Source organism: Nerophis lumbriciformis, linkage group LG21, assembly GCF_033978685.3.
Source record: "Nerophis lumbriciformis linkage group LG21, RoL_Nlum_v2.1, whole genome shotgun sequence".
Lineage (NCBI taxonomy): Eukaryota > Metazoa > Chordata > Actinopteri > Syngnathiformes > Syngnathidae > Nerophis > Nerophis lumbriciformis.
Window position 1 is genome coordinate 33,100,101 of NC_084568.2, and position 27,749 is coordinate 33,127,849.

Here is a 27,749-nt window from a genome sequence, read left to right on the forward strand (position 1 = left end):
TGATGGAGAGCAGCAAAGATATTTTACATACAAATGTAACCGATAATGTCCTTGCGCTGTCGAAATTGTTGCCAGCATAATGCGTAAAAGCCTTCATTTATTCCATTCTCATTTGTATCCCCTTCCCCTCCGCCCCATCCGTCTTTGCAGCGCGGTGCAAATTGCATCTGCATGGACCCAATTTACCAGGAGGCGTCCATCATGCTTTCTAATATCATTTATAGCCAGGCGTGAATGCGCAAAAAAAGTCCTCGCACAATGGCCGCCGCGGCTTTTTAATATCGATGTAGTGGGAATCATCCCCGGCGTATTCAGCTCCGCATCAAGCAGGTGTCTTTCCCACCTTCAGTGTAGTACAGGAATGTTAGGATAATCAATACAAGATCAGATCTGGCGAGATCCACCTGTTCACGCCGTCCCACTCCATATTGATCCCAGCGGTCTAATCAGACGCCCTGCCGATGCCCTTCCCTGATGGAGACCAGGCCCAATGTATATTTTGTACAGTTGCAGATTGACAGATACTGAGCCGGGGGTTGTGTGTGCGTGTGTGAGAGTGTGTGTGTGTGTTCTTGTATTTCTACCCTTCTTGAGACATCAACAAGGAAAGAGGGATGTGAACAAGTTTGGACCGAAATCACGGTACCAATACGGAAAACCATTGTATCTAATAGAGAGCCAAATACTAGAGTCTGTGAACATTGCTCCAAAGTCAGGATTTTTGTTGATCGAATGTGCATACTAAAGTAAACATTGACAGGTGCAAAGGCAGCAATATATGATAAAACAAGACGGCAGCGAAAGGACTTCCCTATTTTTCCCCGAAAATCCTGCCAGGTGAACAGTTGACTTTTGTCATAATTTTGCCAAGTAAAATTCAGATTATTATTATAATATAGCCAAAGAATATGGGGTATCGGACTGTCTGATTGTGGCAGTCCGCTCCCTGTATGATCAGTGTCAGAGCTTGGTCCGCATTGCCGGCAGTAAGTCGGACACGTTTCCAGTGAGGGTTGGACTCCGCCAAGGCTGCCCTTTGTCACCGATTCTGTTCATAACTTTTATGGACAGAATTTCTAGGCGCAGTCAAGGCGTTGAGGGGATCCGGTTTGGTGGCTGCAGGATTAGGTCTCTGCTTTTTGCAGATGATGTGGTCCTGATGGCTTCATCTGGCCAGGATCTTCAGCTCTCACTGGATCGGTTCGCAGCCGAGTGTGAAGCGACTGGGATGAGAATCAGCACCTCCAAGTCCGAGTCCATGGTTCTCGCCCGGAAAAGGGTGGAGTGCCATCTCCGGGTTGGGGAGGAGACCCTGCCCCAAGTGGAGGAGTTCAAGTACCTAGGAGTCTTGTTCACGAGTGAGGGAAAAGTGGATCGTGAGATCGACAGGCGGATCGGTGCGGCATCTTCAGTAATGCGGACGCTGTATCGATCCGTTGTGGTGAAGAAGGAGCTGAGCCGGAAGGCAAAGCTCTCAATTTACCGGTCGATCTACGTTCCCATCCTCACCTATGGTCATGAGCTTTGGGTTATGACCGAAAGGACAAGATCACGGGTACAGGCGGCCGAAATGAGTTTCCTCCGCCGGGTGGCGGGGCTCTCCCTTAGAGATAGGGTGAGAAGCTCTGCCATCCGGGGAGAGCTCAAAGTAAAGCCACTGCTCCTCCACATCGAGAGGAGCCAGATGAGGTGGTTCGGGCATCTGGTCAGGATGCCACCCGAACGCCTCCCTCGGGAGGTGTTTAGGGCACGTCCAACCGGTAGGAGGCCACGGGGAAGACCCAGGACACGTTGGGAAGACTATGTCTCCCGGCTGGCCTGGGAACGCCTCGGGATCCCCCGGGAGGAGCTGGACGAAGTGGCTGGGGAGAGGAAAGTCTGGGCTTCCCTGCTTAAGCTGCTGCCCCCGCGACCCGACCTCGGATAAGCGGAAGAAGATGGATGGATGGATGGATAGCCAAAAAAATTTAAAGTTTTCCTATAAAATGACGACTATTTTCATAAAATTGCGACTGTTATTGAGTAAAATTCCAACTTTTATTATTATATTGCACAAATGTTCAGTTTTTCCTGTAAAATCTTTACTTTTTTACTTTTTACTGGGGACGGCGTGGCGAAGTTGGTAGAGTGGGCGTGCCAGCAATCGGAGTGTTGCTGGTTACTGGGGTTCAATCCCCACCTTCTACCATCCTAGTCACGTCTGTTGTGTCCTTGAGCAAGACACTTCACCCCTTGCTCCTGATGGCTGCTGGTTAGCGCCTTGCATGGCAGCTCCCGCCATCGGTGTGTGAATGTGTGTGTGAATGGGTGAATGTGGAAATAGTGTCAAAGCGCTTTGAGTACCTTGAAGGTAGAAAAGCGCTATACAAGTATAACACATTTATCATTTATATTTATCACTTGCGTTGAGTAAAATTACGACTTTTATCATAATACTAGAGGTAGGCATTTTTCGGAGCTCTCAAGAAGGTAACAAATACAATGTGTGTTCTTGTATTTCTACCCTTCTTGAGACATCAACAAGGAAAAGTACCTTCCATATGAGAACCGATGAACAAGTTAGGACCAAAGTCATGGTCCCAATACGGAAAACAATTGCATCTAATAGAGAGCCAAATACTAGAGTCTGTGAACATTGCTCCAAAGTCAGGATTTTTGTTGATTTAATGTGCATACAAAAGTAAACAATGACAGGTGCAAAGGCAGCAATATATGATAAAACAAGACGGCAGCTAAAGGACTTCCCTATTCATCCCCGAAAAAACCTACCAGGTGAACAGTTGACTTTTGTCGTAATTTTGCCAAGTAAAATTCAGATTATTATTATAATATTTCCAACATTTTAAAATGTTCTTATAAAAGTGTAACTTTTGTCGAGTAAAATTATGACTTTTTCATAAAATTGCCAAAATGTTAAGCTTTTCTTGTGAAATTGTAAAATTGCGACTGTTAAGTAAAATTCCAACTTCTATCATTATATTGCACAAATGTGCAGTTTTTCTTGTAAAATGTTGACTTGCGTTGAGTAAAATTACGACTTTTATCATAATACTAGAGGTAGGCATTTTTCAGAGGTCTCAAGAAGGTAAAATATACAAGAGCGTGCGTGTGTGTGTGTGCGTATGTTTTTGTATTTCTACCCTTCTTGAGACATCAACAAGTAAAAGTACCTTCCATATGAGGACCGATGAACAAGTTAGGACCAAAGTCATGGTCCCAATACGGGAAACCATTGCATCTAATAGAGAGCCAAATACTAGAGTCTGTGAACATTGCTCCAAAGTCAGGATTTTTGTTGATTTAATGTGCATACAAAAGTAAACAATGACAGGTGCAAAGGCAGCAATATATGATAAAACAAGACGGCAGCTAAAGGACTTCCCTATTCATCCCCGAAAAAACCTGCCAGGTGAACAGCTGACTTTTGTCATAATTTTGCCAAGTAAAATTCAGATTATTATTATTATTATATTGACAAAATTTTAAAGTTTTTTTTTTTTTTTTTATAAAAGTGTGACTTTTGTCAAGTAAAATTACGACTCTTTTCATAAAATTACCAAAATGTTAAGCTTTACTTGTAAAATTGCGACTGTTAAGTAAAATTCCAACTTTTATCATTATATTGCACACATGCTCAGTTTTTCTTGTAAAATGTTGACTTGCGTTGAGTAAAATTACGACTTTTATCATAATACTAGAGGTAGGCATTTTTCGGAGGTCTCAAGAAGGAAACAGATACAAGAGCGTGCGTGCGTGCGTGCGTGCGTGCGTGCGTGCGTGCGTGCGTGCGTGTGTGTGTGTGTGTGTGTGTGTGTGTGTGTGTGTGTGTGTGTGTGTGTGTGTGTGTGTGTGTGTGTGTGTGTTCTTGTATTTCTACCCTTCTTGAGACATCAACAAGGAAAAGTAGCTTCCATATGAGGACCGGTGAACAAGTTAGGACATAAATCATGGTCCCAATAAGGACAACCGTTGCATCTAATAGAGAATGTCTCATTTGCACTCCTGGTGGTGAAATCTATCAAAATTAGGGTGGACCCAAAAAGGAGGGATTTTTCAAATTGACTGTGTGTTGGTTTTAAAAGTTCTCCCCTCTGGTCAACATATAAAATGACAAGTGTGTGTAAGAAATTGAAATGCGCCCCCTCTGGCCAAAATTCATAAAACAAATTAAAAAATGTATATAGAGACATACTGTAATAACTAAGTAAATAATGAAGATTAAAAAAAAAAAAAAAAAAACTAAAAGCAGTCTTTTTTTCTCACAATGTGTCGACTTTTTTCTCATATTCTTTCTGTTTCTGTAATATTGCAATATTTTCTCGTAAAATTATTACTTTTTTATATAAAATTATTACTTTTTAATGCAAAATGGTGACATTTGTCATATAAAATTCTGACTTTTATCACAATATTGCAACATTTTTGTTGTTTTTGTAAAATAGTTGAATTGTTTGAGTAAAATTTTGACTTTTGTCATATTTTGCCGAGTAAAATTCAGATTATTATATTGCCAAAAATTTGAAGTTTTTTTTTATAAAATTGTGACTTTTGTCGAGTAAAATTACAACTCTTTTCATAAGATTGCCAAAATGTTAAGCTTACCTTGTAAAATTGTGACTGTTATTGAGTAAAATTCCAACTTTTATCATTATATTGCACAAATGTTCAGTTTTTCTTGTAAAATGTTGACTTGCGTTGAGTAAAATGACGACTTTTATTATAATACTGCCAAAATTCTAAGTTTTTCTTGTGAAATTTCTTCTGTAATTCCAACTCATTTTGCACAACAAGCTTTTTTATACATGCATAGTATGTATATATTATTAATTTTGTAAATACAAATCTTTATATATCTAGAAAGGCTGGTCCTAAAGAGGTAGGTATTTTACAGAGGTCTCAAGAATGTAACACATACAAGAATGTGTGTGTGTGTGTGTGTGTGTGTGTGTGTGTGTGTGTGTGTGTGTGTGTGTGTGTGTGTGTGTGTGTGTGTGTGTGTGTGTGTGTGTGTGTGTGTGTGTGTGTGCGTGCGTGCGTGCGGGGGAGCAATGGCTTTGCGAAGATGCATAAAATGCATGAAACAATCACCCAGTAGAGTAGGCCTTATCTACCGACCATCCAGTTTGCAATTTTCCCCCCAAATTACGTGATTGAAATCGGTTGCCATGGAAACAGCAGATCTGAGACTCGCCTGTGTGTTGGATTGTCAGCGCAGCGCATGCACATGACCTATAGGTGTCCCTAAATTATCCATGTTGCCAGACGGATGTTGTCTAATTAAAGTGTTTCCTTCCCGGGCCCTGACTCCCCCGCCGACTTATTTGTCCGTGCGTCGTGTTCTTAATTGTTTTTCATCGGCGGCCATAATCACAGCTTTGTTAATCACATGAATATTTCAGAAACGAGCTCATTATGGGCCGAGCATAGTTCACTGTGTCGCCACGTGACACTGGCTCTTGTAGTATGCACAGCCTGACTCCATTTGCATGCTTTTTTACCACCTAAAGCCATGTCATACATACATACTGTACATACTGTACATGGATGCTTTAGTTCTTTGTTTCAAATGCTCAAATAGAAGATGTCAGTTCAGGAAGGGATTTATGGTTCTTTAAAGGGGAACATTATCACCAGACCTATGTAAGCGTCAATATATACCTTGATGTTGCAGAAAAAAGACCATATATTTTTTTAACCGATTTCCGAATTCTAAATGGGTGAATTTTGGCGAATTAAACGCCTTTCTATTATTCGCTCTCGGATGGGTGTAACAACACGAACAGGGACGGATTCAAGTTGCACCAGTGGCCCACAGATGCGAAAGTGGCTAGAAATTGGACGAAATTTGTTCAAAATACGAGGGTGTGGGGAAAGGCGACGAAATGGTCAGTCGTTTGTTCCGCACACTTTAACGACGAAAGCTATGCTACGACAGAGATGGCAAGAATGTGTGGATATCCTGCGACACTCAAAGCAGATGCTGACATCAACTCCAAAACTTGACAGATCAGCTTTCAGGAAAAGAGAGCGGATGAGGGTATGTCTACAGAATATATTAATTGATGAAAACTTTATTCATTACTCGCGGTTTTACGTAAATTATTATACATAAACTGTGTTTACCAATAATTTAGCTTAAAAGCATTTATTTTTTTCAATCATTCGAGTACATACGGGTAGTCTTGTGTAATGCAGTATTTTGTGTCTATTTAGGTATGGTTAACCTGAGTGCTGAAATCGTGGAAAAATATATGTTCTTAGCGCGCCTGAAATGGGCTGTCTGCACTCTCAAAGTGCATGTTGTTGCCAAATGTATTTCATATGCTGTAAACCTAGTTCATAGTTGTTAGTTTCCTTTAATGCCAAACAAACACATACCAATCTTTGGTTAGAAGGCGATCGCCGAATTCGTCCTCGCTTTGTCCCGTGTCGCTGGCTGTCGTGTCGTGTCGTTTTCGTCGGTTTCGCTTGCATACGGTTCAAACCGATATGGCTCAATAGCTTCAGTTCCTTCTTCAATTTCGTTTTCGCTACCTGCCTCCACACTACAACCATCCGTTTCAATACATGCGTAATCTGTTGAATCGCTTAAGCCGCTGAAATCCAAGTCTGAATCCGAGCTAATGTCGCTATAGCTCGCTGTTCTTTCCTCCATGTTTGTTTGTGTTGGCTTCACTATGTGACGTCACAGGAAAATGGACGGGTGGTTAAAATCAGGCACTTTGAAGCTTTTTTTAGGGATATTGCGTGATGGGTAAAATTTTGAAAAAAACTTCGAAAAATAAAATAAGCCACTGGGAACTGATTTTTAATGGTTTTAACCCTTCTGAAATTGTGGTAATGTTCCCCTTTAAAGGGAGCTGAATCTTCATTCCCTCACAATTCTGGCTCATTATTACAGTTAGTTTTTTTGTTTTTCTCTATCAGTTCAGTTCAGTTTCAGTTTATTTGGAACATGCATACGATATGTAACGCATCACACAATTCCAGTTGTTTCAATACAGCACGTCCGAAAAGGAGTAGGAAGAAGCAGAGCTTATTTAATCCTACCCCTTTTCATACCATAGCCATTTAATCCAATTTCTTTGTTCTCTGTAGCAGAACAGTGAACAAATAAATAATATACCAAAGTAAGCATACAAATATTAAATACATAAATAATCTTTGTCTCAATAAAGAAAAAGAAAAGGGTTCAAGATGTTCATCATAATTATTGTACTTTGTGAGTAGTTGTAGTTTGAACAGTCTCTTAAACTGAATCATATTGGTGCTTTGTTTGATTTCTTTGCTTAATCTGTTCCATAATTTAATTCCACATACTAATATACTAAAGGTTTTAAGAACATACAAATGTTTTAAATTAGATTTTCCTCTAAGGTTATATGTCTCCTCTTTTGTTGAGAAGAATTGTTGTACATTCTTGGCTAGCAGGTTATAGTTTGCTTTGTACATCGTTTTAGCTTCTTGCAAATGCACCAAATCGTTGAATTTCAATAATTGTGATTTAATAAATGAAGGGACAAGCGGTAGAAAATGGATGGATGGATGGATGGGGTTTGTATGTTCTCTATATCCAATAGAATGTATTTTTCTAATTTATCTTTTTTGTAACACAGTTAGTGAATCAATCAATCAATCAATGTTTATTTATATAGCCCTAAATCACAAGTGTCTCAAAGGGCTGCACAAGCCACAACGACATCCTCGGTACAGAGCCCATATAAGGGCAAGGAAAAACTCACCCCAGTGGGACGTCGATGTGAAAGACTATGAGAAACCTTGGAGAGGACCGCATATGTGGGTAACCCCCCCCCCTCTAAGGGAGACCGAATGCAATGGATGTCGAGTGGGTCTGACATAATATTGTGAGAGTCCAGTCCATAGTGGATCCAACATAATAGTAAGAGTCCAGTCCATAGTGGATCTAACATAATAGTAAGAGTCCAGTCCATAGTGGGGCCAGCAGGACACCATCCCGAGCGGAGACGGGTCAGCAGCGCAGAGATGTTCCCAGCCGATGCACAGGCGAGCGGTCCACCTCGGGTCCCGACTCTGGACAGCCAGCACTTCATCCATGGCCACCGGACCTGGGCCCCCCCTCCACAAGGAAGAGGGGAGCAGAGGAGAAAAAAAAAGAAACGGCAGATCAACTGGTCTAAAAGGGGGGTCTATTTAAAGGCTAGAGTATACAAATGAGTTTTAAGATGGGACTTAAATGCTTCTACTGAGGTAGCATCTCTAATTGTTACCGGGAGGGCATTCCATAGTACTGGAGCCCCAATAGAAAACGCTCTATAGCCCGCAGACTTTTTTTGGGCTCTGGGAATCACTAATAAGCCGGAGTTCTTTGAACGCAGATTTCTTGCCGGGACATATGGTACAATACAATCGACAAGATAGGACGGAGCTAGACCGTGTAGTATTTTATACGTAAGTAGTAAAACCTTAAAGTCGCATCTTAAGTGCACAGGAAGCCAGTGCAGGTGAGCCAGTATAGGCCTAATATGATCAAACTTTCTTGTTCTTGTCAAAAGTCTAGCAGCCGCATTTTGTACCAATTGTAATCTTTTAATGCTAGACATAGGGAGACCCGAAAATAATACGTTACAGTAGTCGAGACGAGACGTAACGAACGCATGAATGAAGTGTAGTTGTTTCCCCATATTTCTGCACAATAACTCAGATATGTAACACTAGTGAGCAGTAGAGAATATGAAGTGATTTTTGGTCTAGAACATGTTGTACTTTATTCTTTATTGACGTGTTTCTTGCTACTTTATGTTGCATATTTTTAGATGAGATTTCCAATTCATTTCATCATCTATTATTACCCCCAAAAATGTGTTTTCTTTTACCCTTTCAATATTTACTCCGTCTATCTGTATTTGCATTTGACTTTCTCTTCTACTGTTACCAAATAGCATTTTTTTAGTCTTACTGAGATTCAAAGATAGTCTGTTTTTGTCAAACCGTCTTTTTAATTGATCTTCTGTGTTCTCTCCTGAACAAAATATCGTATATTATAGTGTAGTATCATCTGCAAATAATACTAACTTTAACTTTACAAATGTCATTTATATAGAGATTGAACAATTTTGGTCCGAGTATTGCTCCCTGAGGTAATCAAGGTAACAATCGCTAGTAGGGCTGCACGATGATTTGACATTGAGGTTTTAATTAGTGCGATAACGTAACCACCAGAGGTAGCGGTTGTTGTTGTTTCCTCCACCGTCACCACCATTTGAGTGACAGACATGATCGCCAATGAGAATTGTCGAGACCCGCGTTTCTTCGTCTCTCGCTTCAAACAGGGAGAAAGAGGTCTCACTCTGCGCGTATATTTAAGAGTAGAATTAAGTGAACGCAGTGAGCCCTCTTTTCACTCATCCACAATCTTTGTCTCGGTGGGCGAAGCCCAAGACCGCCGGCTTTATACACACAGAGGTAAGAGTAGTCGGAAGTTGCGCAAAGTAACAAAAGTTAGGAGGTAAAAATATGACTAGAAATCCAAATGTCCCGATGTGATATTTCAGCTTCAACCGGACGAACGAGTTAGAATGCCGTGATGGCAACAAACAAAAAGACCTAGTTTTTCCAAATGGGAAAGAAAATGCACTTTAAGATGTTCAACATTTATTTAGGTTCAAATTTTGCATACATAAATGGGTTTATTTTATTTTTGTTTATTTACAGTATTTAGGGTAACAGTTATTTACCTTTCAGTTACAGTGCAATGATAAACAATTCTACAGTAATGAGAAATACAAGTTTGAGTTTATTTCGAACATACAACATGATACATCACCATTTCCAGTTTCTCTTTTCAACAAGTTCGAAAAGGAGTAGGAAGAGGCAGAGCTTATTTAATCCTACCCCATTTCTTTTACATAACAGTTGCTCAATCTTTTGTTCACTTCCGGTTCTCAATTTATTCACAATATACTGCATAAGTAATCACAATAAAAATAAATATAAATAGTAGAGATGTCTGATATATGCGTTAAAATGTAATATCGGAAATGATCGGGATCGTTTTTTTTATTATCGGTATCTTTTTTTTTGTTTTTTTTGTTTTTTTTTAATCAACATAAAAAACACAAGATACACTTACAATTAGTGCACCAACCCAAAAATTCTCCCTCCTCCATTTACACTCATTCACACAAAAGGGTTGTTTCTTTCTGTTATTAATATTGTGGTTCCTACATTATATATCAATATATATCAATACAGTCTGCAAGGGATACAGTCCGTAAGCACACATGGTCCACTAATAGTACTAACCTTTAACAGTTAATTTTACTCATTTTCATTAATTACTAGTTTCTATGTAACTGTTTTTATATTGTTTTACTTTCTTTTTTATTCAAGAAAATGTTTTTAACTTATTTATTTTATTTTATAAACATTTTTTAAAAGTACCTTATCTTCACCATACCTGGTTGTCCAAATTAGGCATAATAATGTGTTAATTCCACGACTGTATATATCGGTTGATATCGGCAGAGGTGGGTAGTAACGCGCTACATTTACTCCGTTACATCTACTTGAGTAACTTTTGGGATAAATTGTACTTCTAAGAGTAGTTTTAATGCAACATACTTTTACTTTTACTTGAGTATATTTATAGAGAAGAAACGCTACTTTTACTCCGCTACTCTTACTCCGCTACTTTTATCTACATTCAGCTCGCTACTCGCTACTAATTTTTATCGATCTGTTAATGCACGCTTTGTTTGTTTTGGTCTGTCAGACAGACCTTCATAGTGCCTGCGTTTCAACAAATACAGTCACTGGTGACGTTCACTCCGTTCCACCAATCAGATGCAGTCACTGGTGACGTTAAACCAATCAAATCGAGCCAGGCGGTCACATGACCCGACTTAAACAAGTTGAAAAACTTATTGGGGTGTTACCATTTAGTGGTCAATTGTACGGAATATATACTGTACTGTGCAATCTACTAATAAAAGTTCCAATCAATCAATCAAAATTGTGAAGGAAAAAAGACCCTTTTTTATTTCAACCGTACATCTCGTCAAAAGCCTAAAGACTGACTACACAGTTCCTGTCTTCACAATAAAAGTGCCGCTCCATCGCGCATGCGCTTTCAAAATAAGAGTCTCCGAATGCCAGCGCAAACAAGCTAGCAAGCTACGGAGTTTGCCGCCAAAGTATTTCTTGTAAAGTGTATAAAAACGAATATGGAAGCTGGACAAATTAGATGCCAAAAACCAAACACTTTCATGTGGTATTAGACAGAAAGGAGGAACTTTTTTTCTCCTCCATTTGAAAACGTGGCCGTTATCATCACTGCTGTCTGATTCCAATCAATGCAAGTCATCAGAATCAGGTAATACACCAATTTATATTCTTGTCTTCATGAAAGAAAGGAATCTATATGTGTTAAACATGCATGTATATTCATTAAAACACCTTTAACATGTAAACAAAAACGGCAAAATAAATAAATATAAATTATATACTGTATATATCAATGTATATATATATATATATATGTATATATGTGTGTGTGTGTATATATATATATATATATATATATATATATATATATATATATATATATATGATATGTGTGTGTATGTTACTCATCAGTTACTCAGTACTTGAGTAGTTTTTTCACAACATACTTTTTACTTTTACTCAAGTAAATATTTGGGTGACTACTACTTACTTTTACTTGAGTAATAAATCTCTAAAGTAACAGTACTCTTACTTGAGTACAATTTCTGGCTACTCTACCCACCTCTGGATATCGGTATCGGTAATTAAAGAGTTGGACAATATCGGAATATCGGATATCGGCAAAAAGCCATTATCGGACATCTCTAATAAATAGTAATTGGTGAAGTAAGTTATATTTCATATGATGAGATGAGTAAGATTATTTTGAGAATGAATGAATGGATAAAGTTGATATCCTTTAAAATGGGTACTTGCATTATTATTATATATCATGATTACATTACTTTATAAACACTGTATGTTTTTTAGGGGTTATTTATTCAGTTTATGAGCATGATGTAGACAAAATAACTGAGTCTGTGTGCATCAAGCCAAATACTGTATGATTTAAAGTAAATTATTGCATATTGTTCTGAGTGGCACGATGAGACAAGAATATGTTGGCATGTCTTCTTTCATTTGTTATTTTTATAGTTTTATGCATTTTAATGTCTAAAAAAACGAATCGCTATGGCAATTTTGGAGTGGAAAATCGCAATTAGCGGTAGGTTTTTTTCTCAAAATTGTGCACACCTAATCATTAGTATCAGTTATACGATAAGATGTTGATCAGAATGATTTAATTTACACAAATATTACTCTATTGGTGGGAATTATTCTGAAATATTGGTTATAATTGTATTTCTTGGTGTGTTTTCATTGGAAATATTCCATAAGGCGTTGCCATATTTTCATGATTTAGCAGTGACATAACAAGTTTGAATGTTTCCTTACCCAAAAAAAGTAGCATTTTAGCAATATACAAAAAAAAATACAGACATGTAAGAATTCAATGCATTATTCGACATAAAAAGTATGAATAAAACTTTAAAAAATTGGATCTAATAAAAATGTGAGTACAATATTGTATCACCGTACCTGGTGTGTGTACTACTCCTGTTGAGATTAATGAAACTGAAAAGTGCATCTAAATATTGCTAAATGAAATAAAAAATAAATAGTTAGAAAATAATGACTTTTGAAAATGCATGTATTTCTGCAAAATATTATGGAACAAAACATTTTAAATTGTTTCATATTATGTAAAAAAAAAAATTTTTTTTTTTTTTCATAAAAACAAACAAAAAAAGTACAAACCCCAAAAACCAGTGAAGTTGTCACGTTGTGTAAATGGTAAAAAAAAAAAACAGAATACAATGATTTACAAATCCTTTTCAACCTATATTCAATTGAATAGACTGCAAAGACAAGATACTTAATGTTCAAATTGGAAAATGTTATTTTTGGCAAATATTAGCTCATTTGAATTTTGATGCCTGCAACATGTTTCAAAAAAGCTGGCACAAGTGGCAAAAAAGACTGAGAAAGTTGAGGAATGCTCATCAAACACTTATTTGGAACATCCCACAGGTGAACAGGCTAATTGGGAATAGGTGGGTGCCATGATTGGGTATAAAAGCAGCTTCCATGAAATGCTCAGTCATTCACAAACAAGGACGGGGCGAGGGTCACCACTTTGAACAAATGTGTGAGCAAATTGTCCAACAATTTAAGAACAACATTTCTCAACGAGCTATTGCAATGAATTTAGGGATTTCACCATCTACGGTCCATAATATCATCAAAAGGTTCAGAGAATCTGGAGATATCGCTAAAAGTAAGCGATGATATTACGGACTTTCGATCCCTCAGACGGTACTGCATCAAAAAATTGACATTAATGTGTAAAGGATATCACCACATGGACTCAGGAACACTTCAGAAAACCACTGTCGGTAACTAGAGGTTGTCGCTATGTCTGTAAGTGCAAGTTAAAACTCTACTATGCAAAGCCAAAACCATTTATCAACAACACCCAGAAACGCTGGATGTTGTTAAAAAGTTCAAAGTTCAAAAGTATGCTGTAGTCTGACGAGTCCACATTTAAAATTGTTTTTGGAAACTGTGGACGTTGTGTCCTCCGGAACAAAGAGGAAAAGAACCATCCGGACTGTTACAGGCGCAAAGTTGAAAAGCCAGCATCTGTGATGGTATGGGGGTGTATTAGTGCCCAGGGCATGGGTAACTTACACATCTGTGAAGGCGCCATTAATGTTGAAAGGTACATACAGGTTTTGGAGCAACATATGTTGCCATCCAAGCAACATTATCATGGACGCCCCTGCTTATTTCAGCAAGACAATGCCAAGCCACGTGTTACAACAGCGTGGCTTCATAGTGTGGCACAATATCAATCGTAAAATACGAGACCCTGGACTGTTGAACAACTTAAGCTGTACATCAAGCAAAAATGGGAAAGAATTCCACCTGAAAAGCTTCAAAAATAGACCTCCTCAGTTCCCAAACGTTTACTGAGTGTTGTTAAAAGGAAAGGCCATGTAACACAGTGGTAAAAATGCCCCTGTGACAACTTTTTTGCAATGTGTTGCTGCCATTAAATTTTAAGTTAATGATTTTTTTTTTTTAAATAATTACATTTTTCAGTTGGAACATTAAATATCTTGTCTTTGCAGTTTATTCAATTGAATATAAGCTGAAGAGGATTTGCAAATCATTGTATTCTGTTTTTATTTACGAATTACACAAAGTGCCAACTTCACTGGTTTTGGGTTTTGTAAATCCAAATGCCTTGACTCATTTTCTAGTCCAGTTGCCAGTCGGGTGCAGAATGGGAAATTGTCGACGCTAAATTTGCATGTGGATAAAAAACGGCTTCCAAACAAACGGCTCACAACTGGAAATCGGTTCCCGTTGTTCACCTAAAAGAGCCGTTGCAAAGACTTGATTTGCTGGCGAACGTCACATCTCTAATGCCAGTGCAACAGGACTGTGATGCGATGAATAAATAACACCCAAAACTGGGATCTAAGCCAATATTTTTTCTGCCTGCAGCATGACCTCGGGCTCAGGGAGCACATGCAAAGCACTTACCCACACATCAACAGTCACATATACTGATTTTGGAAAAACACTGTCTTCCATCTTTTGTGTCACCCGTTGGACTTCTTTGTCGCTTTGTCTTGTAGGTCTTCCAGCCTTGGTTGTGGCAGTGTCAGTCGGCTTCACCAGAGCTAGAGGCTACGGCACAGCAAGCTAGTGAGTATCATGGCCTCTTCATTTTCACCTTGTTGCTTCGCGCACATTTTTACATAATGCACATGGAAATATGACACTTCAGTGAGTGTAAGGCACACTTACTTACTGCACTGGTACTGATGTTGCACAATGGCCACCCGCCATCTACCGGCCACTGCATTTAACCAGCAAATACAATTAATCTTTTGATTGATTGATTGATTGAAACTTATATTAGTAGATTGCACAGTACAGTACATATTCCGTACAATTGACCACTAAATGGTAACACCCGAATAAGTCTTTCAACTTGTTTAAGTCGGGGTCCACGTTAATCAATTCATGGTAAAGTTACATTGTTTAATGCATCCAGCGGGGCATCACAACAAAATTAGGCATAATAATGTGTTAATTCCACGACTGTATATATCGGTATCGGTTGATATCGGAGTCGGTAATTAAGAGTTGGACAATATCGGAAATCGGGGGGAAAAAAGCCATTATCGGACATCTCTACTTATTTATTTTGTAAATGTTTTTTTACATACCTTAATTTCCAAACGGTGTATGTAACACGGCAGTAAAACGGCTGATCAAACAAAACAGAATTCATCGTCATGGTCCCACTAGCTGCAGAAGCTAGCTCTCCAATCAGCTAAACAGACTCAATAACTCCACGGTGACATTTTGGTGAATTTACTGAGGAATTTGTGAAAGTGAAACAATACAAAAAGAATGCTATTGTAAATCAATAATACTAACACAGACACTTGTAAACATGTTAGCATTAATTGATTAAATGAAACTTTTATTAGTAGATTGCACAGTACAGTACATATTCCGTACAATTGACCACTAAATGGTAACACCCCAATAAGTTTTTCAACTTGTTTAAGTCGGGGTCCACGTTAATCAATTCATGGTAGAATCAGTAGAAAATATATTTAAACAGGATTAGAAAAATTTTAAATCTTATTTGGCACTATAATATCCAAACTCCCAGGGAGTGATCAAGGGTGATGGGTCAAATGCAGAGAATAATTTCGCCACATCTAGTGTGTGTGTGACAATAATTGGCATTTTAAAGGGGAACATTATCACAATTTCAGTAGGGTTAAAACCATTAAAAATCAGTTCCCAGTGGCTTATTTTATTTTTTGAAGTTTTTTTCAAAATTTTACCCATCACGCAATATCCCTAAAAAAAGCTTCAAAGTGTCTGATTTTAACCATCGTTATATACACCCGTCCATTTTCCTGTGACGTCACACAGTGATGCCAACACAAACAAACAGCAAGGTATAGCGACATTAGCTCGGATTCAGACTCGGATTTCAGCGGCTTAACACTGTCTGATAAGATAATTACCAACAACTATGAACTAGGTTTACAGCATATGAAATACATTTGGCAACAACATGCACTTTGAGAGTGCAGACAGCCCATTTCAGGCGCGCTAAGAACATATATTTTTCCACGATTTCAGCACTCAGGTTAACCATACCTAAATAGACACAAAATACTGCATTACACAAGACTACCCGAATGTACTCGAATGATTGAAAAAAATTAATGTTTTTAAGCTAAATTATTGGTAAACACAGTTTATGTATAATAATTTACGTAAAACCGCGAGTAATGATTAAAGTTTTCATCAATTAATATATTCTGTAGACATACCCTCATCCGCTCTCTTTTCCTGAAAGCTGATCTGTCCAGTTTTGGAGTTGATGTCAGCAGGCCAGGGAAGCTAGGGTCGATATTCTCCTCTTGATCATCTTCGGTGGCATAAGGGACGGTGTGAGCCAAGACATCCAGGGGGTTTAGCTCGCTCGTCTGCGGGAACAAACTGCTGCCATTGCTTGCCGTGCTACGGAGGTCCTTTGTCCCTGAATAGCTCACACACTCCGGCAGATTCAATGGGGGTCTGGCGGCAGATTTCTTTGACTTTATCGTTGGAAATGCATCTGCTTTGAGTGTCGCAGGATATCCACACATTCTTGCCATCTCTGTCGCAGCATAGCTTTCGTCGGTAAAGTGTGCGGAACAAACGACTGACCATTTCGTCGGCTTTCCCCACACCCTCGTATTTTGAACAAATTTCGTCCAATTTCTTGCCACTTTCGCATCTTTGGGCCACTGGTGCAACTTGAATCCGTCCCTGTTCGTGTTGTTACACCCTCCGACAACACACCGACGAAAGTGAGAAAATGGCGGATTGCTTCACGTTGTGACGTCATCGCTCCGAGAGCGAATAATAGAAAGGCGTTTCATTCGCCAAAATTCACCCATTTAGAGTTCGGAAATCGGTTAAAAAAATATATGGTCTTTTTTCTGCAACATCAAGGTATATATTGACGCTTACATTGGTCTGGTGATAATGTTCCCCTTTAACTTTTATAGTCCTACATGCGGTGGCGAACAGCATTTTTTAAAGGTTTTTTTCTATGAATGCACAAAAAATGTTGTTATTGCAAGCAGATTTTTCCCAAATGTTCCCTGCACAGATGCGATAAAGTGTGTTTTACTGGATTACACGATTAATCAAACAAACGAATCGATAGATTACTCGATCACTAAACTAATGCATACCTGCCAACTACTCCGGTTTTCCCGTAATTAGTACGGTTTTCATCAACCTATTCCGGGTTACAGTTGCAGTGATAAAAAATACGGTTTTTCATTAATTAAAAAAAAATTTTTTTTTTTAAGTTTTATTCACGAAATCGCGTAACAACAATGACAATCGACACTGCTTCCCGTAACTTCCTATCGAGCCATTCCGAATGCCACGAGCGAGGCTATTTATAGCACCGCTGCCAAGCAGTTGCCATTGTTTCCAAACGAGCGAACGATCATGGAATCAGCCGGAGAAAAATCGCAAACGAGTCTTAAACCGAAAAGAAAACTGCAGTCATTCCGTGAAGAATATTCAAAAGCCTATCCGGGAATAATTATCCGTTCCAAAAAGGGTGAAAACTACGCGAATTGCACCTTGTGCAGACAAGATTTTTCGATCGGACACGGAGGAATTAGCGATGTAAAAGACCACGTTGGGACAAAAAAACACAAGTCTAATGCCGTTGCTAGCGATACAAGTGGAAAACTTTCAATGTTTTTCGTCGCCCAAACAGATTATTTGGATGTGATAAATGCCGAAGTTTTATTTACGGAGGCAATAATTGAGCATGGACTTCCAATCGCACTGGCATGATCACATCAATCTGATAGAATAAATTTGGATTTTAGCCACACAAAGGTAATGACACCAATGTTATCTATTGGAATTGTTTAGTACTGTTATACTGTTAAAAGTGTTTATACTATTTATGCTTTCAAGTCCAAGTTGAAGAAATCTTGTTAAATGTTGACAGCATAACTACCAAAATACAGAAGTATGTCCTTAATATTTTTGCAGTGCTATTTCTGTTGACAAGTTAAAATGATTACATTAGAGATGTGATGTGCCACTTTTCAAGTGTCTGATGGCTTAAATTAATTTTCATTAATTTTTCATATTTTGAATTCTTTTGAAAGGCTTACAAAAAAACTACATTTGAATTGTAATTCCATGCTATTGACAGGACTATTAATTTTAATGAAGTTAGCTTACCATGTTTACAGTATGATCATTGTGATAGAAATGTGAATTTTAGGCACAGAATATTTTTTACAATTGAACAAGGCAGTAGATTATACAAGCTTGGACAGAAAGTTAATAATGACACCAATTTTTTTTTAATGGAATTGTTTAGTACTGTTTTACCATTTGTTTACTGTAAAAAGTGTTTATACTGTTTATACTTTCAATTAACAAATTGAAGTCTTGTGAAAGGTTGACAGGATAACTGGCATTAACTGTCAAAATAATTTCAAACTATTGAAGTTAGCTTACAGAATAAACATGTCAATCAACCCATATGATTTTTGCTGTAATATTTTTGTTTTGAAAAGTCACTGTGAATGATAGAAAAGTGATGGTTTTAGCAACATTTTAACCTGTCTGAATGCTAATAATCATTTTGCGTCGGGGGGCGAAGTGAACCCCCCACCAGGACTTTGTCCTGGACCTACCGGGGCCTGCGGCCCCTGGACCCTGGCTACTAGGTTTTTCTGATTTCAAAAGTTGGCAGGTATGCTAATGCATAGCTACCGCCCTATATTCCGCCCTCTTACGACTTTTAGCACGTAATGATTTAAACTACTGTACGCACGTACACTTGCATGCACATTAGCTCTGGGTGTTGTTGGCTACTGATAGCGATTAGGACAGCTAACGTTAGCTATCATTAAATGGATATTCTACCATCACAACAACATGACTAATATTTTCACACAAATGCAATTTTATTCAGGAACCCTTGAATGTACGTAAATTACCATGAATTGATTAACGTGGACCCCGACTTAAAGGGGAACATTATCACAATTTCAGAAGGGTTAAAACCATTAAAAATCAGTTCCCAGTGGCTTATTTTATTTTTCAAAGTTTTTTTCAAAATTTTACCCATCACGCAATATCCCTAAAAAAAGCTTCAAAGTGCCTGATTTTAACCATCGTTATAAACACCCGTCCATTTTCCTGTGACGTCACATAAGTGATGCCAACACAAACAAACATGGCGGAAAGAACAGCAAGCTATAGCGACATTAGCTCGGATTCAGACTCGGATTTCAGCGGCTTAAGATTACGCATGTATTGAAACGGATGGTTGTAGTGTGGAGGCAGGTAGCGAAAACGAAATTGAGGAAGAAACTGAAGCTATTGAGCCATATCGGTTTGAACCGTATGCAAACGAAACCGACGAAAACGACACGACAGCCAGCGACACGGGAGAAAGCGAGGACGAATTCGGCGATCGCCTTCTAACCAACGATTGGTATGTGTTTGTTTGGCATTAAAGGAAACTAACAACTATGAAATAGGTTTACAGCATATGAAATACATTTGGCAACAACATGCACTTTGAGAGTGCAGACAGCCCAGTTTTCATCAATTAATATATTCTGTAGACACACCCTCACCCGCTCTCTTTTCCTGAAAGCTGATCTGTCCAGTCCAGTTGGAAATGCATCTGCTTTGAGTGTCGCAGGATATCCACACATTCTTGCCATCTCTGTCGTAGCATAGCTTTCGTCTGTAAAGTGTGCGGAACAAACGTCCAATTTCTTGCCACTTTCGCATCTTTGGGCCACTGGTGCAACTTGAATCCGTCCCTGTTCGTGTTGTTACACCCTCCGACAACACACCGACGAAAGTGAGAAAATGGCGGATTGCTTCACGTTGTGACGTCATCGCTCCGAGAGCGAATAATAGAAAGGCGTTTCATTCGCCAAAATTCACCCATTTAGAGTTCGGAAATCGGTTAAAAAAATATATGGTCTTTTTTCTGCAACATCAAGGTATATATTGACGCTTACATAGGTCTGGTGATAATGTTCCCCTTTAAACAAGTTGAAAAACTTATTGGGGTGTTACCATTTAGTGGTCAATTGTACGGAATATGTACTGTACTGTGCAATCTACTAATAAAAGTTTCAACCAATCAAAATGTAACTTATTTGCACAAAACTTGCCAACGGTTTTATCCAAAGTTCAGTTGGATACATTTTGAAGTCAACATTTCTACCATATAACCGCCGTACATTGGCGGTTAACGTAAAGGACCAGGTGCGTTCCAAATAAATTGTCTGATTAATCTGCGTTCATTGATGATTACCGTATTTTCCGTTCCATAGGGCGCACCAGATTATAAGGCGCACTGCCGATGAATGGTCTATTTTTTTATCTTTTTTCATACAAAAGGCGCACTGGATTATAGGGCGCATTAAAGGAGTCATATTGTGATTTTTTTTTCTAAATGTAAAAGACTAAAAGGTCTACATAACATGTAATGGTGGTTCTTTGGTCAAAATGTTGCATAGATGATGTTTTACACATCATCTTCAAGTCGCTTTCTAACAGTCGCTTCAGGATGCGCCGTTTTCTGTACATATACATTCACTGTACAAACACATATACACATTCTGTACATATACATTCACTGTACAAACACATATACACATTCTGTACATATACATTCATTGTACAAACACATATACACATTCTGTACATATACATTCACTGTACAAACATACACATACATGTACATATACATTCACTGTACAAACACATATACACATTCTGTACATATACAAGTACATATGCATACTTACACTCATGCACATAATCACGTTTCATCAAACATATATTAACGTTGTTGCTCTAGGGCGGGGGTCGGCAACCCGCGGCTCTAGAGCCGCATGCGGCTCTTTAGCGCCACCCTAGTGGCTCTCTGGAGCTTTTTTAAAATTGTATGAAAAATGGAAAAAGATGAGGGGGAAAAAAATATTTTTTGTTTTAGTATGTTTTCTGTAGGAGGACAAACATGACACAAACCTCCCTAATTGTTATAAATCACACTGTTTGTATTAAACATGCTTCACTGATTCAAGTATTTGGCGAGCGCCGTTTTGTCCTACTAATTTTGGCGGTCCTTAAACTCACCTTAGTTTGTTTACATATATAACTTTCTCTGACTTCCTAGGACGTGTTTTATCCTTTTTCTGTCTCATTTTGTCCACCAAACTTTTAACTTTGTGCATAAATGCACAAAGGTGAGTTTTGTCGATGTTATTGACATGTGTAGAGTGCTAATCAGACATATTTGGTCACTGCATGACTGCAAGCTAATCGATGCTAACATGCTATTTAGGCTAGCGATATGTACATATTGCATCATTATGCCTCATTTGTAGCTACATTTGAGGTCATTTAGTTTCCTTTAAGTCCTCTTAATTCAATGTATATCTCATGACACGTACACTATCTGTATGTAATATGGCTTTTAATTTTTTGCGGCTCCAGACAAATGTGTTTTTGTATTTTTGGTCCAATATGGCTCTTTCAACATTTTGGGTTGCCGACCCCTGCCCTAGGGTAAACTGGGTATAACACATGGCACACTGACAAAGCTTAACCTATTGTTACTATAACAATCTACAAAGTTGATGTAGGTTGCTTCTCTTTCTCCCCCTCCATTTTTCTGCATTCTTTCGTATGTCAAGTTATCATTACGTATATGTATTGTTGCATTTAAACAACTGTATTGTTGATAATAAAGGTAAATTATTGGTATTGTTCATTATCAATAGCGCTATTTCTATTGGTATTTGTATTGATCCATTTGTAGTGTAATAATGCTCATTGTCATTTCTGTATTATTTTTTATTTTTCGCTAACTGCTTATTTGCTATCACTTTTACCATCATATTTGTACATGTCGTATTTGCTGATGTTGCTCTATTGTTGTTGTTGTTGTTGTTTGCTGTTGTTGTTTTTGTCTCTCTGTCTAATCCCCCTCTTGTCCCCACAATTTCCCCCTCTGTCTTCTTTTTTTTCTCTTTCTATCCCCTCCTGCTCCGGCCCGGCTGCACTAAATGATAATATAAATACATTTAATAAAGTCAAATACAAATAAGGCAACAAGAGAAGTATCCTACACTTCTCTTTTGTAAAGTAAATCTGAACAGCCGACATGGGCATCTACATCAACTATATGATGAAAAAAAACAAAAAAACAACTATATGATTTGCCTGAGAAGCTGGACAGGACATGAAAAAAAAAAAAGGATGCGCCGTTTTGTGGGCGGTCTTATTTACATGGCTCACCTTCGACAGCGTCTTCTCCCCGTCATCTTTGTTGTAGCGTGCAAGGACGGGAGTGGAAAAGTGTCAAAAGATGGAGCTAACTGTTTTAATGACATTCAGACTTTACTTCAATCAATAACGGAGCAGCCGGAAACAACAAAAAGGCCGGCAATGTGCCCGTGAAAAACCGTCCGACCGGAACTCTCTAATAACTAAAGTTCCTTGGGTGTAAAGTCACTATGCGGTATGTTTTAGTGCTTTCATAGCGAGTTTACTGACAGATATAAGTAAGAACTTCACACTACTTTATGTTAGAAATGGCAACAGCGGAGGGTGAATGTCACATAACAAGAAGATAGAGAAAAAGAAGAAGCTTTTCGACTACGGTGTTGGCACCAACTACCGTATTTTTCGGAGTATAAGTCGCTCCGGAGTATAAGTCGCACCGGCCGAAAATGCATAATAAAGAAGGAAAAAAAACGTATATAAGTCGCACTGGAGTATAAGTCGCATTTTTGGGGAAAATGTATTTGATAAAAGCCAACACCAAGAATAGACATTTGAAAGGCAATTTAAAATAAATAAAGAATAGTGAACAACAGGCTGAATAAGTGTACGTTATATGAGGCATAAATAACCAACTGGTATGTTAACGTAACATATTTTGGTAAGAGTCATTCAAATAACTATAACATATTTAACATGCTATACCTTTACCAAACAATCTGTCACTCCTAATCGCTAAATCCCATGAAATCTTATACGTCTAGTCTCTTACGTGAATGAGCTAAATAATATTTGATATTTTACGGTAATGTGTTAATAATTTCACACATAAGTCGCTCCTGAGTATAAGTCGCAACCCCGGCCAACTATGAAGAAAACTGCGACTTATAGTCCAAAAAATACGACACTAAGGCGGACGCGCGCACATTTTCAGGATTTATGCAGATCACAAATACAGATCAGCACGTACCAGAAGGTAAGAAAAGTTGCTTTTGCATAATATTGTGAAACAAAACGCCAGATAATGTCTTACCTTATACACACACCATAATAATACTCCTATGTTGAAGCACAGTACAATCCATCAAGCGGTGCGGCTTCATAGCTTACCAAAGTCGTTTTGATAGATTTTTGAGCGCAGTTTGTAATGTTCGATATTTTCAATGGAACATATAAAATGTTGGTGTTGTTTACTTGAATCATATTGCCATCCTAGTGCAGTCTACATGTATCTCTTATGTTTGACTGCCATCTACTGGTCACACTTAGCATTACACCATGTACCAAATAAAATAGCTTTGAGGTCGGTAAGCAAAACCAGAATTATTCCGTACATTAGGTGCACCGGGTTATAAGGTGAATTGCCGAGTTTTGCGGGAAAAAAATGATTTTATGTGCGCCTTATAGTCCAGAAAATACGGTAATAGTGGTGTAAAAAAACAGATTTTCTAATGAATTGCGATATCCTATTTATAATTACATAGTTGATGTCGATGCTGATATCTGCTGTACAGATTTACTTTAATAAAGTAAATCTGTACCGTGTGGCATACTTCTTTTGTTGCCTTATTTGTATTTGACTTTATTAAATGTTTGTGTAGAATTTTATTAAACAAAACCAGTCTTATTTCAAGTAATATAGATCATATATATATATATATATATATATATATATATATATATATATATATATATATATAAATATATATATATATGTATATATATATATATATATATATATATATATATATATATATATATACTTATTTTGTTGCCTTATTTGTATTTGACTTTATTAAATGTTTGTGTAGAATTTTATTAAACATATATATATATATATATATATATATATAAATATATATATATATATGTATATATATATATATATATATATATATATATATATATATATATATATATATATGATCTATATTACTTGAAATAAGACTGGTTTTGTTTAATAAAATTCTACACAAACATTTAATAAAGTCAAATACAAATAAGGCAACAAAAGAAGTATGCCACACGAGAATCGATTCTAAATTGAATTTATTTTTATTTTTATTAAGGATCCCCATTAGCTGGTTGCCACAACAACCCACTAGTCTTCCTGGGGTCCACAAACTCAATACAATTACAAGTAAAAGTATATAATTATAACTACACAATACAGAAAAAAATAAAAGCATCAATAAGAAAACAAGCAAACAATTTACAGTCACAGATTAATAATTACCATATAAATATAACTACACAATACAAAACCAAACAAAATCATCAACAAGCAAGCTAATTTAAAGACTCAGATACAATATTACTTTCCTTATAAAAACCTGTTTATTTTCAATGCCGGTGAGAATTCGAGGCAGGTTATTCCAGAGCGATACAGATCTATAAATAAAAGATTTCCGCTAAGCATTCTTCCTGGGACGAGGGAGTACAAAATTGTTACCCCCAAGAATTGAATCGTGCCCAAAGATTGACAGCCCAAATTATTAATGTGATAACTTGTTTGGGAGTGTCCACCCTGAGATGGGTAGGTTGTGAGTTCAAACCCCGGCCGAGTCATACCAAAGACTATACAAATGGGAGCCATTACCTCCCTGCTTGGCACTCAGCATCAAGGGTTGGAATTGGGGGTTAAATCACCAAAAATTATTCCCGGGCGCTGCCACCGCTGCTGCTCACTGCTCCCCTCACCTCCCAGGGGGTGATCAAGGGTGATGGGTCAAATGCAGAGAATAATTTCGCTTTTTGACAACTCTAGATGTAATACACTTTTCCACCACTTGTGGCAGTAATTTGGAATCAGTTGGCTGAGTAATGCATGACAAGCTCCAACAATCAGACTCATGCAGAAGTTAAATTCATTTATTAAATTAAATTAATGACTAAATTAATTTTTCATCATTTTATTATTTTAAAATTTTCCGTTGTGCTGGTTTATATGTTTAATAAATAATAATTTATATGTAAAACGTGCGTTGGCTTTGTTTGTTTTTAGCTAACGATAGCAATCTGACTAGCTAACGTTAGCCATTATTGAATGTTTATTCTGTCATAACATGACTGCAAATTGTCACTTCTCTGAGACGGCTTTTGTGTACGACACAGCGCTGAGTGACAAGCCTGAACGCCCGACCATTTCCTCAGGTCGACAAGCAATTTTTATTCAATATGAATAATAATTGTGAAAAATAAAACGGCCCCTTTGAACAGTCGTGTACAGATAAGAAGCAATCACACCGCTGACGAGAAAACATCATGAGTTTGTATTTATCTGGAAAACAAAAAATGAAACGTCGTCGACCAGATTGGGACGGTTTTGTTTTGCCACGTTTTGTTTCCGGTGGCTCGCCAATTTGGACAGGACTCACGCTCACGGAGGGCGTTAGAGAATAAAAAATGGTCCGTAACGCCGCACTCTACTTCAACTCATGCTTTCCAGATGGCGTTTAAACCATGGAGAGGTTCAATAAGGAGACATCAAATGGAAGAGAGGAGTAACATTTATTGTGATTGAATGAAAATGGCAATTAGAACGAAGCCCTCCCCTGCAGCAATGCATCTTCATTAGAGGCAAATAGGCGGGGGGGTGGAATCCTCTCAGAGTGCAATGTTGGAACAGAGGCAGCCGGCGGAAGCTTGCATGCACGCGGCATCTCCATAGTGACAAAGTTTTCAGCTGCAAAGAAGGAAGTGTAACCGGTGTCATTTTCTCTTTCAGCTGCTGGTTATCCCTGGAGGGAGGTCTGCTTTATGCTTTTGTTGGACCTGCAGCTGTCATAGTCTTGGTGAGTCTGTGCCTCCTTTATTTTGGACTGCAAATCACACTTCACCATATTGTATACCTTCACAAATATCAACATGAGGTAGGGTTGTACGGTATACCGGTACTAGTATAGTATCGAATCACTCAGTGGTCTAGTGGTTAGACTGTCCACCCTGAGATCGGTAGGTTGTGGGTTCAAACCCCGGCCGAGTCATACCAAAGACTATAAAATGGGAGCCATTACCTCCCTGCTTGGCATTCAGCATCAAGGGTTGGAATTGGGGGTTAAATCACCAAAAATGATTCCTGGGCGCAGCACCGCTGCTGCCCACTGCTCCCCTCACCTCCCAGGGGGTGATCAAGGGGATGGGTCAAATGCAGAGGACAAATTTCACCACACCTAGTGTGTGTGTCACAATCATTGGTACTTTAACTTTAAAGGGGAACATTATCACCAGACCTATGTAAGCGTCAATATATACCTTGATGTTGCAGAAAAAAGACCATATATTTTTTAACCGGTTTACGAACTCTAAATGGGTGAATTTTGGCGAATTAAACGCCTTTCTAATATTCGCTCTCGGAGCGACGACGTCACAACGTGGCGTCACATCGGGAAGAATCCGCCATTTTCTCAAACACCGAGTCAAATCAGCTCTGTTATTTTCTGTTTTTTCGACTGTTTTCCGTACCTTGGAGACATCATGCCTCGCCGGTGTGTTGTCGGAGGGTGTAACAACACGAACAGGGACGGATTCAAGTTGCACCAGTGGCCCAAAGATGCGAAAGTGGCAAAAAATTGGACGTTTGTTCCGCACACTTTACCGACGAAAGCTATGCTACGACAGAGATGGCAAGAATGTGTGGATATCCTGCGACACTCAAAGCACATGCATTTCCAACGATAAAGTCAAAGAAATCTGCCGCCAGACCCCCATTGAATCTGCCGGAGTGTGTGAGCAATTCAGGGACAAAGAACCTCGGTAGCACGGCAAGCAATGGCGGCAGTTTGTTCCCGCAGACGAGCGAGCTAAACCCCCTGGATGTCTTGGCTCACACCGTCAAGAGAAGAATATCGACCCTAGCTTCCCTGGCCTGCTGACATGAGGGTATGTCTACAGAATATATTAATTGATGAAAATTGGGCTGTCTGCACTCTCAAAGTGCATGTTGTTGCCAAATGTATTTCATATGCTGTAAACCTAGTTCATAGTTGTTAGTTTCCTTTAATGCCAAACAAACACATACCAATCGTTGGTTAGAAGGCGATCGCCGAATTCGTCCTCGCTTTCTCCCGTGTCGCTGGCTGTCGTGTTGTTTTCGTCGGTTTCGCTTGCATACGGTTCAAACCGATATGGCTCAATAGCTTCAGTTTTTTCTTCAATTTCGTTTTCGCTACCTGCCTCCACACTACAACCATCCGTTTCAATACATGCGTAATCTGTTGAATCGCTTAAGCCGCTGAAATCCGAGTCTGAATCCGAGCTAATGTCGCTATAGC

The 27,749-nt window shown here is 38.3% G+C and overlaps 1 protein-coding gene across 11 annotated transcripts in view; it reads left to right on the top strand.

Annotated features, from left to right (window-relative positions):
* adgrb2 (adhesion G protein-coupled receptor B2) overlaps window positions 1–27,749 on the top strand; it is a 771,897-nt gene that overhangs the window by 572,071 nt on the left and 172,077 nt on the right. For all 11 annotated transcript variants that reach the window (XM_061982439.1, XM_061982435.1, XM_061982437.2 and 8 more), the window contains 2 exons: window positions 14,733–14,802; window positions 26,204–26,270. In XM_061982439.1, the coding sequence (XP_061838423.1) occupies window positions 14,733–14,802; window positions 26,204–26,270 (137 nt within the window). The remainder of the gene's footprint in view (window positions 1–14,732; window positions 14,803–26,203; window positions 26,271–27,749) is intronic.